The following is a 15431-nucleotide window of genomic DNA, read 5'->3' as shown; positions in this document are numbered from 1 at the left end:
TTTATACACTCTCTCAACATTATTGTACAAGTTCTTACACATAATATTAAATTAATTCCATTTTATCCGAATTCCAAAGAGAACGACGTCTTCTAATAAACAAGAATGGTAATATACATATATATGTGGGAATTTTCAGGTGCAGAATTCCACAAGTTATTAAAATGCGGGATCTATTTTTCATCGTTGATTACCAACATTCCCCATGTGTATCTTGATGTGGGCCCGGTCCATTGATTAATGATTGAAAATGGATCCCGCATTTTAAAAAATCTACGGGATCCCTCGTGTGAGAATTTTCGTATATATATAGTTCTAGATAGTAAGGATGAAGCCAAAGGAAGTTTGTGTCTTCAATGAATCAATTAGTCGTAAGTAGTAACTAATCCTATCATCTATAATTTTAGTATGATGTAGTTGTATAAGATAGAATGAAGAAGGAAGACTAAGAATAGGAGCATTAATTATTTAATTAATTAGGATGAATTAATTGGCAATGTTTCCATAAGAGAAGCACTTTTTGATCTTCTAATTGGAGGCTACTTTGTCAACCTTTCTTTATAATGTGGCATCACTACCTCTCATTCAAACCCATCTCTCTCTTTTGTTTTTCTTCTATTATATATACAAAGGAAAAGACCCACAAACAAATCTCTCAGCCACAAGAACCCAAAACCCCTAATTAAGAGAGAAATTGAACCTCTCCTCCTCCTCCTCCTCCTCCTGGTCCTCCATGTCTGATGAACCAAGAAATCTCTACTATGATTCTCCATATTTTCACAACAATGATGTTCATAGTATTAATAGTGGGTTAGGTATGTACACTTCTAGCAAGCCTCTTGGTTTATCATCATCATCATCAACATATGGTGCACCACAAGGGTTTGGTTCTTCATCATCACCAACAAGCTTCAGTGAGTGCTTGCATGGATCCATGGACTACAATTCACTGGCAAAAGCCTTCGGCTTGTCTCCATCGTCGTCGTCTGAAGTGTTCTCATCCACCACAGAAGGAGATCAAACCAAGCCTATTATTGAAATTGAAAACATTCCAGCTACCCCTAATTCCTCAGCCTCCTTCTCTTCTTGTGAAGCTGGTGGTGATGATGAGAAGAAAGATCAAAAGCAGCAACCAGAGTCAGAGAACTTAGATGGAGAGGAATGCTCTAAGAAAGTGTAAGTTTTTCTCTGTTTTTGTTCGATAATTCATACTTATTAATTAGGGTAATATATGTATACACACATATATGTATGCACAACCAGTTGGGATATGAAATTTCTGTATATATGAGTTGTTGATGGAATTGGGGATCTGGAATAGGAACAACAAGGGGAAGAAGAAAGGAGAGAAGAAGGAAAGAGAGCCACGTTTTGCTTTCATGACTAAAAGTGAAGTTGATCATCTAGAAGATGGTTATAGATGGAGAAAATATGGACAGAAGGCAGTCAAGAACAGTCCTTATCCTAGGTAAATATACATACATACAGACACATATATATATATATATATATTACTTTAATTAATTACTTCTGTACCTATGTGTGTGTATATATATATAGCTTGTTCATTTAATTTCCACACTTTGTATGTTCACATTTAATCCCATTTTGTTCTCATTTCGATTTTCCAAAAAAGTCAAGAAATCATAAATTCATGTATATTTCATTGTCTTCAAGTACCTATAAATGTGCATTTCTTTGCATATATATTGTTGGAATATGAAATAATCTGTATATATATATATATAAAAAAAAAATATTGGACATTGCAGAAGCTACTACCGGTGCACCACTCAGAAATGCAAGGTTTTGAAGAGAGTGGAGAGGTCATTTGAAGATCCATCGACTGTGATTACAACATATGAAGGACAACACAACCATCCAGTACCAACAACACTCAGAGGAAATGCTGCTGCCATGTTTGCACCTTCAATCCTTACACCGTCTCCGATTTTCGGCGGACCGAGCAATTATCCTCATCATCATCAAGAGTTCTTGTTTCAGTTCCCTTCAATGAGTAACCAAGGCGGTGGCGGCCGCGGTGCAACTAATTCTGCTTATCATCATCAACAGAATGTGAATAATCCTCTCCAGCAATACCACCCTCATCAAGTTGCTTCTTCTCATGACTATGGACTTCTTCAAGATATGTTCCCCTCCATGTTCCCCAAACAAGAGCCATGAAGACTAGCTAGACCCTCCTTTTCTCTTATAAATCTTTAATATTGTACATATATATATATATACAGAGATAATATATATGTATTTTTGAAGTGCAATTGGATTCCCAGAACATAGTGGATGCATGAGAGAAGACTGGTTGCTGGTGGGTTTTTTTTTGAAAAAACCTAGTTAATTAGCTTAATTAATACTGCTGAAGAACTGCATGTGTTATTGTACTAAAATGTAGTCCATGGTGCATTGGTGCTTTTTTTTTTATGAGTTTAATGGAATTGAGAGATCATTTTATTGGATTGTAACTCTTCACGAACATATATATTCTTGTTTATTTTCCAGTCCATTTAAGTCTAAGGGAATTCCAGTCCATTAGTGATTATACTCCTACGTTTGTTTTGCAGGGTCCTCTAGGGTTCATTTGGGAAGGTAACACAGTGTGATATTCGTACATACTGGGCTGAGCAAGGGTCCATCTTAAACTCACGACCTCTTACTTACGTTATGAATTACTGCGCTAGTTCACAATTTCACCCAATGACCCGTTGTTGGAAGTTACTCGTCATCAAGACACCATATACAAATTTTCCTTCCACAGATGCGTTACTCAGTACCCTACTTCTTTTATATATATATATATATATATATATATATATATATATATATTTATGTGGTATGATAGAGTGAAAAATTGAATGATCCAGCAAACACAGTGTCTGTTGAGGTTCATGTCTTTAATTTTTAGTAAACGCTGGAATTTTTGACCGTCAGTTGTTCCCACTACCACAAGTAGTAGCTAGCTATTGCTGTTGAATTCAAATGTTATCAAGAAGTCAATAGCGGAAAGTATATATGTTTAATCTTTACTGGAAAAAAAGAACTATACAATTTATACTTGATATCTAGTGTGTATATATATATATATATATAGATAACAAAATAGGAGTCCTTCCTGGTCCCAAGTGATTTTAAGTTTTTTGACCAATATGCAAAATGGTATCATATATAATTATATATACACTCACACACACAGCCAGCTCTGTGTTTGTAACTCAAATCTTTACATATAAAATTGAGTTTAAACACACATAATTTCTCTTATTGTATGTTCTTTAATTATTGTATGTATATAATCATCTTCATTAGCAATAGAACCTTAATTTGAATATATATATATACACGCGCGCGTGTGTGTTTGTGTGTGTGTCAAGGTCAAGGTGTGCATAGATATGTTTATTAAGATTTGACTGACTTAAATTAGTTAACTTGTTTAGGTTCATCAATAATTGAAGGCCCCCCCTCCTACCAACAAACACAGTGAGAAAATAAAGGAAGTTGTGCCATTAAAAAAAAAACAGAGAGCGAAAATAAAGGAAGAGTTCATAACATATCAACGGTTGAGATTAAAAGATCTATATAGACAGTAATATTTACGGATTTTCGCATCTGAAAATTCTCGTGTGCATATGTATACATATGTTTTATTGACGTAGGATGTCTAGAATTCTCATCTGACTATATCAATATCACGATCAAGCATGATTTTGATGTGTTTGCATGGATCACCTGAGCAATTTTTTAAAATTATTTGGATTAATATATAAATTAGTATATATATATATATATATATATATTATATCCTTTGAGTCATTATCAAATTACAGACGTGTAATGTGTTCCACGAGAATCAAGTAATTGCCAAACAAAAAAAATATATAATTTGCTTTTACACTCAATATTTCTGCCAAACCCTCTAAAAGCACCCACCTATAAATTATTATAGCCATGATTTTGACTTCCTTGTTATTTTATATGCATGTGAAAGGGTGACTCGTTTACCCGAAATTTATCATATAAGACGTGATTCAATGTAACCGTGTTTTAAATGAGTTACTCGTTAAAAAAAAGAACAATTGTTATCTTTCATATATGAAGCGACAGATTTTTCAATAATTTATTATACAGAGGATCATAAAACATAAATGAATTAATGTTCCATCCATTTATAATTATACTGTCAATATTAATTAGGTCAAGGTGATCCTTATGAAAAAAAGGCTATGTCAAGTTACAGTCAGTAAGTGGCAAAAAAAGGAAGAGATCATGCTTCATTGTCATGAAGTGCTCCTTTCATCTGCTAATTAGGAATCAGCTTGACATGAGTGTTCACAGGCGTCCGAGAGCAGAGATAACCCACCTGTTTGGTGCAGCATCGAACAAGGCGGATCCGTTGGCGTCCAACGCTGCACCAAACGGCACAGCAACTCAGGCGGAACCACTATCAAACGGACAACGGATTCGTCTGAAACTCAAAAGCTCCTGATCAGAGCTTCTGAGGCGAAAACGTTTACAATTTTTTTTTTAAAAAAAGTTAACGTGGGGCCCATAGTGACCCCATTGTTTGTACTTAAATATTATATTTTAAAGGTTAATGTGGGGCCCAACGTGGCCCCACTGTTTATAATAAAACAATAGTTTATTTGTTTAAACTTAAAAATAACATGTGGATCCCAATTTAAATAATTTATTAATATTTTAAAATGTGGGACCCATTTTTTTAATTAATATTTTTATAATAAAATGTATGAATATCAACTTTTAAGAGATTTTTATGCTTAAAAATAACTTTAATAAATTTATATTTATTATATTAATCTAATAGTAAATTTAAAAATTAATTTTAATATGAAAATCATAAAATCTAATATTATAATACTTTAATTCAACAGTATTTTCGTTAGCATCAATTTTTCGTTCGCCAAACACCTCACAGCATATTCCATAGCTTTAAGCTCAACATATTTCTCACAACATTTCTGCTAGCATTGAAAATCAATCTATCCGCTCTACCAAACGCAGCCAAGGTTGTGCTTGATCGTTTTGTGAGATGTGTTTTTATGTGTTTTATGATGAGTTTTGAGTGATATGAATTTAAGGACGAGGGCCCCTGCAGTGGTCATCATAGATGTCTAGTTTGTGCGGACCCACACTGATAAATGGACTGGACATTGTGATTAAAATTGCAAATTTTACAGTGACTTCTACAATAGAGCTCTTAACCATATATGTATGAGCTTGTGCTTGGGAGTTTATAATTCTTACAACCCATGAGAACATATTTGACAAACTCCCAAACATGACCTACTGAGAACACCTCAGAACCCATCTCATGAATTGGTGCAAATGATCTACGTACGTTCCATCTTGTTCCCTAGCAAATTAAGAGGTCCAGCCCATGAGGCCCATGGAGAGAGGCCGACAAAGGAAGCGACCAGCGAAGTCATTAACATATTAGATGGAATCTACAACAAATCAATCATCCCACTAATTCATCTTGTCCCTTGATTGATGTAAATGTAGGGTCCAATTTGGTGATCGAACCAGAGAGTGACATGTCAGTCATTGAGATAACTGAAATCTCGTTTACTGATATCCCTATCACTTTTGGGATTTTGGTACCTTGTTTTTTTTTTTATTTAAGAAAATAATTTGTGATAGGAGAGATTCTTAGGATTGATTCCATACCTGTCGTCCCACATCGAAAAGATGTATGGACTAATGCCTTATTTATAAGGACAACCTCACTCCCTAACCGTCGACAAGGCCTTTTCCTAGGCTTAAATGAGTTGAACTTAACCCATTTGCTTGGACCTAAGGAGAAACAAAGTCATGCAGACCCGATGTATCCACGAGAACCGAACAACCCAAAACGGACAATATTGTTGATGTGTATGGACGTGTAGATTTGCAACAATACCCCTTTGAGAATTATTCTCATATTGTTTCCTATTATTAATTTCATCTTGTTAACATGAATTGTTCTCAGTTGCAAATTACAGATTTGATTTGCATCATGAATACACTCAAAAGCCAACATAGAGAAATACTAGCATATCTTATTGAGGCAAATGATGCTTACTTTGAAACGGGAGAGGCGAGATTCAAACCCTAATCATTAAGACTATACAAATCATCCTTTTCACTTCAACTAATGACTCAGGTGTACAAATTATGTTTACTTGGTTGGTAATAGTGATTTTTGATTGAGAGATACCTTATTTGGCAACCATAGTATTGTACTTGTACATACACGTGTATGGTGATGAAAGACAATCAAAGAAGGGAAAAAAAAAAAAACTCGAGTTAGCTGGCTGGTAAGTTGTCAGAATTCAATTTTGTCAAAGGTATAATAGATTTTTGGGTTCAAATCCCATATCCAACATATTTCTTTGAAGCAACTTATGATCACATGAGTCGGTGGATTCATGGCCAGACAATGTTTGGCTGCTTTGCTTGCTTGCTTGGTCCACTCAATTTGGCCTTATCTAAACTCTAAACATAGAAAAGGTAGAAATGATGACATGATTACTTAAAGTCTTCAACTGCACCACTAACCTACTTCATTAATTAATTACCTAAAGAAAATTATTGGGTAATATATTAAAAATTAGTTGCATGCCCGCGCTTCGCGCGGTACATATTTTAATTGGAAAATAGAGATGTGTAAAAGTTTTTCGATACTTTGTTAACATGAAGAACAGTAGAGCTTTAATTGTAGAAAATAGAGATGATTGTGAGATGAAGATAAAATATATACAATACTTGTTTTTTAATTTGCTAAGAAAATTTTTTCTAATAGGGTGTAAGAAATTTGATACACAAGGAATAAGTATGCTAAGAGTTTATCAATTTTTATTTGCGTCGCTAGTATCTACAAAGTGTTATAGGTCACCAAATACATGTTTATGAGACAATATTGTATGGTTAGTACAACAATCTCTACAAAGTGACATTTAATATCGAGAAGTACAATGTAGCATAAGTAGTATTTTTGAAATGATATTTTTGGAATAAAATTATTAATATTTTTAGAATAAGATTTTTGAATTTATATTTTTGAAATGTTATGTATGACTGGTAGATTTATGCCTATAATCACTTTGACCTTCAACAACTCATTGAATTCTACCGTGCTTTCCTGTCACCACTTACATGTTCCAATACCAAATGGGCTGAATTTACTTACACATTAGAACAATATAGCATGAAAAAAGCCTCTCATGTTATGTATGTTGCAATCCAAACAGACTATTAAACCTGACCAAACTCTAAACATGCACAATACATCAACTAAATACTATAAAAACACACAAAATACATCAAGAACACACTAAATGATAAAAACACACAAAAAATCCCACAAAATGATGGTAATTAATGCCAAAAACACACAAAATGTTTTCAAACTAAATACTACAAATGAATTTCATTAATTGAGTAATATCAAAAGACTCTCATAATTAGCAATACATGACCTTTGAGAAACCAAAACAACATCAAACCACTCCTATGAAACATTAAATTCCCATACAATTCAATATAATTTTAAAATTATTTGAATACTATTAACTGTATGAGTGTGGTTGTGGGTCTTAAAGTGTATGAATGTGGTTGTGGGTATTAAAGTTTTGCAATATATTTATGTGTGTGGTTGTGGGTCTTAAAGTTTTCTAATATATTTTAAATTTTCTTTTGTCTATGTAGGTTTTTTTGTAAAGACGTCCACGTGGCACCATGAATTAAGGAGAAGCCTTGTGGATCCTCAGTTATATATATATAGATTGATGATGATTGATATTGTTTAGGTGGGACCAAATTCAAGTATTTTTAATAGGTCTGTGAGTCCGAATTTAAACTCACATTGGATATTCAAATGACAAACTCTTAAAAAAAAAAATTCAAGTATTTACATTAACAACATACGATTTTCCATACAACTTATATGAAGATTAATTAATGGAGTTTGGTTAAAAATATGCTCTGCATTCGAAGGAGAGAGTGTTAACTGAGGATGACAGTGTGATTTACGATATCCGAAAGCTTGGGGAGAAGGTGCCGACTTTTAACATCATTTTTAGCCCCGGGAGTATCAATAAGGTGGCTCATGATATTGCTAGATTTGCCTTAACATGTTATGTTCTCTACTTATGGAGATCACCCAATGAGACTCTTTGGCTCAAGGAAGTTGTAATGACATATATTCTGTCAATGGTTTGCTAATAAAATACAAACTTTCCCTTTCAAAAAAAAATAAAATATGCTCTGCATTTAAATTTTGTTATTTTTAGTTTCAGGGATAAACCTATCTTACAAATATGTAGGAGTGACAAAACTTTATCTTATCCGGATGATCTAATTTGTTCGATTCACATTAATCAGAAGTTTTTGTCTAGACAAAAATATTTTGGGGCCAAGCATAAAAATCTTTTCCAGTTTATTTATCTAGATCCTAATCCGGATTAAATTATTTTTCAAATTTAAATTAATCTGAATTGATCAATTAAGTATGTTTAAAATTCAGTCCAAATTAAGATCTGGACGTGTAAATATTTTATAAAAATATGTTATTGTCCAACCTAAAACCGACCGGGAATCAATTTTTTGTCCACCCCTACAAATCGTCAAATACCAAATCTCTCATCATCAGGAGAGGTCCTTTTTCTCTAACAATGCCGCGTAGAGTTGAATAAATTATACAGAACGGTTACAGTCGAGTCTGTTGGGTTGCTTCAAATCAAGTTACAATATAATACATAGTAGATTTGGGTTTTGAAAAGCACTGAGCAACCACACCAATGACCAAACCCATCAACCTCCATTGAGATTGAGAGGGACCTCTCCTCCACCATTTTCTCTATTCTTCAAGCAAACTCCATTCTCTTCTCTCGCTTCATTCCATTCAGATCTTGCTAGGGTTTGGTCTCTTTTTCATTCGTATTTATGGTCATGTCTTAGAGATCACTCTCATTGTTCACACGTAACCAATTCGCTTCTATCTCTACATCTGGCATTTTCTACAATTTGAGTTATACCATCGGTTTTAGATTTCGTCTAAATTTTCCGTGTCTAATCGGTTTGCCGATTTGAATTCTGTAGTGCCCGGAATCCGGATCGCTGGAAAATGGTGGTTTCGGGGCCAATCACCCCTGGACAGGTAACTTTTTTGGTTAAAAATTTCATAATTATCTTCTGATTGTCTGGTAATGCCGGTTAATTGATGTATTGTTTTTCCTAATTTGACTTCGATATGATGTGGATTTAGCTGTGGATCTCGTTTGCGTGTCGAGAATATGCTTGAGAATTAGTTTGCAATCTTTGAATTTTCTTTTTGTAGACGCTTATTGGAATTGCTTTCATTTGTTCTCTTATTCTGAGCCAAACAGTTCAATAGAAGAGATGAACAGCGCAAATTAAGTTAATCCAAGTTGTTGACACTAAATTTGGATCAAATTTAACCGGTTGCTAGTTAGTAAGCTATCCCAATAGAAATTCATCTCTCTCATTTTATTTTTGTAAACTGACATTTTAACCGGTTGCTGATTCAATGTTACTGGTTTGTGAATATACTTGCAATTTAATTGAGAACGATGATCACTTTGTGGAGTTTCCACTTTTTTTTTTTGGTGCAGGAACTTAAGCATCACCGCTGCATTGCACTGTGTATAAATTATATGAACTTAATATCTTAGTTGAATTCTTGAAGTATGCACTGTATATGAACTTGCTCTTTTTTTTTCTTTTTTTTCCTTTTCAATTTTATATATTGATAAGGAAACTAACAACATATAAAATTGTCTTCCCTTGCAAGTTAACTTAAAGATTTTCATGTCTATGCTGCATTTTCTTTTGTGCATGTGTTTAATATTTCTCCAATTATTTTTATTTTTTGAATAAATTTGTATCTGATATGTATTCTAAAGCCTCCCTCTATTACATTCCAGGTGTCATTTTTGCTTGGGATTATCCCGATTTTTGTCGCATGGATATATTCAGAGTTGTTAGAATACAAGAAAACTTCTTCTCCTCCTAAAGTGTAAGATTTTCCTATTTGATTGGCTTGATGGGCGATCTTGTAAGGGATTGATTTGATTGAGACTTTGATGCATGATGTGTTATCCACTTGCTTCTGCTTTCTGCTGTACAATTGATTTAATTTCTTTTCCTTTTTTTGCTGTCTGTTGAACTTCTAGTGATCATCTCCTCGTGAAAAATCTGTAATAACATTTGGTGTTATAATTGTTTTCTTTGAGGCATAGAGCCATCAATTCTTCCAATTATGTACTTCCTTTCTTCATTCAAGAGCATAATTTATGTTATACATTGAAAAGTGACAGAAAGGTATGCTAGATGCATTTTACATTAGTACTTTTTGATGCTAATTTAACTGATCTTTCTTGGTAAAAGTCATTCCGACAGTAATCTGGCTGACTTGGAAATGGACACTATAAAGGAAGATGATCGAGCTGTTTTGCTTGAAGGAGGCCTCACAAAATCAGCATCTGCAAAGTTTCATGCTTCATCAATCAAAGCAAACTTAATTAGGTTACTGGCCGTAAGACTTAATGGCGTTTTAGATTTCTGTTATCTTTATGTTCTTGAAAGCCGTTCTTACCTTCTCCGTCTCGTCATGCTTTAGGTTTCTGACTATGGATGACTCTTTCTTGCTGGAGAATCGCACAACTTTGAGAGCAATGTAAGTTATTCTGTGCCGTAGAAATTGTTAGACCACTGTGGCTGTACTTCATTTCTCTTGATATATTACTTTATTATCTGATATAGGTCTGAGTTTGGGGTGATTCTGGTATATTTTTTCATATGTGACCGCACAAACATACTGGGAGACTCAACCAAGGTATTTATATTGCTCTGTTCAGTTTTAGCTCTTTATGGTGATTCCTGTAGTTATATGTTGGTTTTCATGCGAAGTCCTCTCCGTCTCTGTTTAATATTCTCCAATGACATTTTGTTGTCAAGAACAATAGAATTCATACAGACGGACCTGTACTAGCATGATTCCTTACCAGTTTACTTATTTTTTAAAAGTAACTTTACTAAATGGCTTTTCCAATTTTTTTGCAAGTTTGTCTTTCTCTTCGTTGTAATTCTGTTTGGGTTGCACCCCCTTGGTGCCAGTAATAAATTTTCTCTTCAAAAAAACTTTACTAAATGGCTTATTCTCTGTGCAACAAGTTGTTTTACCATGGTTTGCTGCCCTCAAAATACAAGGGGACAAAGTAATTTTCGTGTTTCACCAATTTTTTACTTATGTTCCAACTAATTTAGTAACGTCTATGTTTATAGAACCAATTTTCTCCACATAATTTGAGGCACTAAGTTCAGTCTTACATTTGGAGTTGATGAGTTTCTCAGATGGGCTAGTATTATTAATATGGATTTTTTTTTCATTAAATGGTGAGAGAGATTTCATGTAGTGGCTCCAAATAATTGTCACTGTGAATTGTTGTAGATGATGCCAAATAAATGTTGCTGATGATTTTTTTGTTTTTTCTTGGTCAGATATACAATCGGGATCTTTTCCTCTTCCTCTACTTTCTTCTCATTATAGTTTCAGCAATGACTTCCTTGAAGAGACATGGTGACAAGTCTTCATTCTCGGGAAAATCAGTCCTCTACCTTAACCGCCACCAGACTGAGGAGTGGAAAGGATGGATGCAGGCAAGTGTTTCATGTTAAAGCTAGTGACTTGTCAAGAAATGATGCCTCTAACTTCATTTACAGAGTTTAATGTGAGGCTGCCGCTTACTAGCTTACTTTATATGCATATTAAGAAAAGGTAAAAAACACCAATACATAATGCTCCTTGGTGGGTGGGGTTAGGAACAAGCAAAATGTATGCAAATCTCTACCACTAGGCCATATGCATATGTGTATGTAATTTATTTTTATATATCTTTTCCATCTCAGTCTCTTCTCCACATTAGGCCAAGTATTCTTTTATTTAAGCCCTTTACTGACAGCTTTCAGACTTCCAAATGGACGAAAGCCGTCTCACATGTTCCTTATTTATTTAGTTGACTGAAGTCAGGATGGAACCCGCCAAACCCATGTTGATATATGTGCTATATCGTAGTTGGATACTTGAAGTTTCTTTGGGCATTGCTTTCATGGTTATATAATTGAATTGTTATTTTTTTTATTAGATAAGTTGTTTCGACTAGTTTTTGAGTTTGCCTTCGTGATTTTTATTGTCTTTTTTCACAGGTCTTGTTTCTTATGTACCATTACTTTGCTGCAACGGAGATGTACAATGCAATTCGTGTCTTTATTGCTGCATATGTTTGGATGACTGGATTTGGCAATTTTTCTTATTATTATATCAGAAAAGACTTCAGTGTTGCTCGGTTTGCTCAGGTAATATCACGCAGCATAGGAAGTTATACTATTCTTTCTTCTCTATGCATACTAACCAAAACGTCTCGTAACCTTTTGAAATCTTTGGTTCAGATGATGTGGCGGCTAAATTTCTTTGTGGCATTTTGCTGCATTGTTCTTAACAACGACTATACGCTGTACTATATCTGCCCAATGCACACCCTATTCACTTTAATGGTGTATGGAGCCCTTGGTTTATTTAACAAGTATAACGAGAGCAGCTCGGTAATGGCTGCGAAAATTTTTGCTTGCTTTCTTGTGGTTATCTTGATTTGGGAAGTTCCTGGAGTTTTTGACATTCTCTGGAGCCCTTTCACATTTTTGTTAGGTCAGTATCCAACTGAAGCATGGATTTTCCATTTTGAACTGGGTTTTAAACTTTTGAATGGTTTGTGCGCCTCTTGTTCTATGCAACTCCCAAATGGCTATTTTCTTTTGGCAGGGTATACTGATCCTGCAAAGCCAGCTCTCCCTCTACTGCATGAATGGCATTTCCGATCTGGATTAGATCGTTATATTTGGATCATTGGCATGATATATGCCTATTTTCACCCTAATGTAATTATCTTTTATCTTCACTCATTTTAAAAGTCATTGTTCTTTGGTTCCACAGTCATTACATATTTGAAAATGTCTGTTACTCCAATTATTTTAGGTTGAGAGATGGATGGAAAAGTTGGAGGAGTCTGAGTCCAAGAGGAAACTAGCAATCAAAACAGGCATTGTTGCAGTTTCTGTATTTGTGAGTTGCATGATTTTGTGGTTTTAATAGTAACATAATCTGTTATTGTTAATGACTTTTCTGTTATTCACTTATTCTCTAAAACTGTGGTGCAATTTCATTTGTGTTCCCATCTTCAAGGTTGGATATCTGTGGTATGAATGGATCTACAAGATGGACAAGGCTACATACAACAATTACCACCCTTACACTTCATGGATCCCCATTACGTATGTATTAACAGAAAATTTCAGTAAAATCATCAGTTGGAATACCTATTAATGAGTTTACTTGTGGATGAAAGTATTAATCCCATAATAAACTTTTATAATAATTTCCCAGTAACTTACTCTCACCTCTTCTATGTTGTGCTTCCAGTGTTTACATTTGCTTGCGGAATTTCACTCAGCAGCTTCGGAATTTCTCTTTGACTCTTTTTGCGTACGTTACTTTACCTTTTTAAGGAAAAGTATTAATCTATGAACTTGCTTTTCTTTCATTTAATGACTGAAAATTGTTCGTGTTAAAGTTATTTTGATCGGTTTATTGTATTCTTAATGTATTCTGATATCATATTTTTGCTTGCTTTAATTGCTTCTTTGTTATCTAGGTGGCTTGGAAAGGTAACATTGGAGACTTATATTTCCCAGTTCCACATCTGGCTGAGGTTTGTGAAACAACTTAATAACATATTTCTCGTTTGAACTTTTTTCATGTTAGCTATGTCCATATTTTACTTCTTAACGGTATAGTGCAACTTTAATTGATTAGTTATTGTCGTTTTCATTTTAGCTCTCTTAAACTCACCTTTTCATTCGAGTTCCTCCCCACATACTTTTTACACAAGTATGCCAGTTAACTATCTCACAAACATCTCTTTGAATAATGAAATCCTTCTAAATCTTCTTCTGATTGTTAACCGTTATGAATCTTACCTGTTGGCTTTCTAATTAGAAGAATAACTCCATTGATTGTGCTGAGAAATTTATGTGGGTCTAGAGTCTAGCCCCAGCTTTTTCTTCAAGATACTCGAGTAATAGCCAGTGAAACTATTGATATTTGTATCTGCAGATCAAACATGCCTAATGGACAGCCTAAGTGGCTTCTTTCTCTCATCCCTGAATATCCATTGCTGAACTTCATGCTCACAACCGCCATCTATATTCTGGTAAGAGAATGTTCTTTTGACTCGTAAACATTACAAGGTCCAACAGTATTAGCTACTCTAATTGCTTTTAAGTATTGCTATCTTGACCGACTTGGTGCAGGTATCTCATCGTGTCTTTGAACTAACCAATAGTCTAAAGACAGCTTTCATACCCACTAAAGACAACCGGCGACTGCTGTATAATTTTATTGCTGGCGCTGCTATTTCCTTAATTTTGTATTGCATCTCTCTCATTCTGCTTCAGATCCCTCATTCACCAGTAAGTTCCCTACTGCTGCTTGCAAAATTAACTGAGTAATGTATTATGTATAGCATCTCTATAGAACCATCCCTTTAGGATAAATAGTATTTTCAAAAAAATAAATAAATTTCTGACCTGCTTATAATGAGTTTTATAATTAAATTCTATTTCACAGGCCTGAAAAATCAATACCCGAGAGTCGGTAAATAGGGGGTTTCCAGTTGGACTTACGCAGAAACGTAGACGAGTGAAATAAGGGATGAAAGATATTGTTTGCAGTTCTAGGTCACAAAGAAAACCATATTCAAGAGATTTGAGGGAAAGTGCTCTCAAATTCAAATATGCCTCGCCTGCAAAAGTTGGAAGTCAAAATGGCCTCGGCTAATTGTGCAGAGGATCGGCAGGGGATGGAAGAAATTTTTGTAGTATTGTTGATCACTGTATGTAATTTCTTTTCCTTGATTCTATCATTGAAGAAAATATAGGCACCATAAGATAGATTTGTTGTATGGCGTCGAGAAGAAAAGAAGAATCGAAAAAAAAAACCCTTCAGTAATGTTACAACTTTCATCGCTCATTTATCCTGTAGAGTGGTGTATACATGCAGAATCCTGTGTATTTGATTTGTTGACTTCTATTTCCGAAGTACAGATATGAATTTGTCTGTTTCATCACACATCTAGAGATAATTACCGACCATTATGGCTTAGCTTCTTGCCGATCAGAAGAACAATTAGCATGAAGCAGATTACAAAAGAAGCCGACTAACACTGAGATGAGCTCACGATCTCCTGTTTGCGTTAAAAGTTAGCGCGGTCAACATTTGATGTTGAAGATCTACATAATTAGACATTTGAGATTTGAGTTCACGACCAATCAACCATTTGCTTGTG

At 34.4% G+C, this 15431-nt stretch overlaps 2 protein-coding genes across 5 annotated transcripts; both read left to right on the top strand.

The window, feature by feature from the left end:
• Positions 1 to 602: 602 nt before the first annotated feature.
• On the top strand, positions 603 to 2516 carry LOC120009957 (WRKY transcription factor 71-like). Its single transcript, XM_038860717.1, has 3 exons — positions 603 to 1176; positions 1322 to 1468; positions 1773 to 2516. The coding sequence occupies exons 1-3, from the start codon at positions 734 to 736 to the stop codon at positions 2182 to 2184; spliced, it is 1002 nt and encodes a 333-aa protein (XP_038716645.1). The 5' UTR covers positions 603 to 733; the 3' UTR covers positions 2185 to 2516.
• Positions 2517 to 8662: 6146 nt separating this feature from the next.
• Positions 8663 to 15214, top strand: LOC120001724 (protein REDUCED WALL ACETYLATION 3-like). 4 transcript variants are annotated; one of them, XM_038850184.1, is made up of 17 exons: positions 8668 to 8992; positions 9112 to 9169; positions 9957 to 10048; positions 10432 to 10557; positions 10652 to 10708; positions 10795 to 10867; positions 11533 to 11691; positions 12238 to 12387; positions 12481 to 12736; positions 12851 to 12966; positions 13064 to 13150; positions 13271 to 13359; positions 13508 to 13570; positions 13740 to 13796; positions 14201 to 14297; positions 14398 to 14556; positions 14714 to 15214. In XM_038850184.1, the coding sequence occupies exons 2-17, from the start codon at positions 9137 to 9139 to the stop codon at positions 14717 to 14719; spliced, it is 1620 nt and encodes a 539-aa protein (XP_038706112.1). In that variant the 5' UTR covers positions 8668 to 8992; positions 9112 to 9136; the 3' UTR covers positions 14720 to 15214. The 4 variants fall into 4 exon arrangements, with proteins under 4 accessions (XP_038706095.1, XP_038706087.1, XP_038706112.1 ...); XM_038850177.1 differs by having other exon boundaries at positions 8669 to 8992; positions 10420 to 10557; XM_038850167.1 differs by having other exon boundaries at positions 8663 to 8929; positions 10420 to 10557; positions 12238 to 12736.
• The last annotated feature ends 217 nt before the right edge of the window (positions 15215 to 15431 follow it).

The sequence above is a fragment of the Tripterygium wilfordii genome, chromosome 1 (genome assembly GCF_013401445.1).
Source record: "Tripterygium wilfordii isolate XIE 37 chromosome 1, ASM1340144v1, whole genome shotgun sequence".
Taxonomy (NCBI): Eukaryota; Viridiplantae; Streptophyta; class Magnoliopsida; order Celastrales; family Celastraceae; genus Tripterygium; species Tripterygium wilfordii.
Note: the sequence above shows the minus strand (reverse complement) of the source record. Positions and strands in the feature narration are given on the sequence as shown.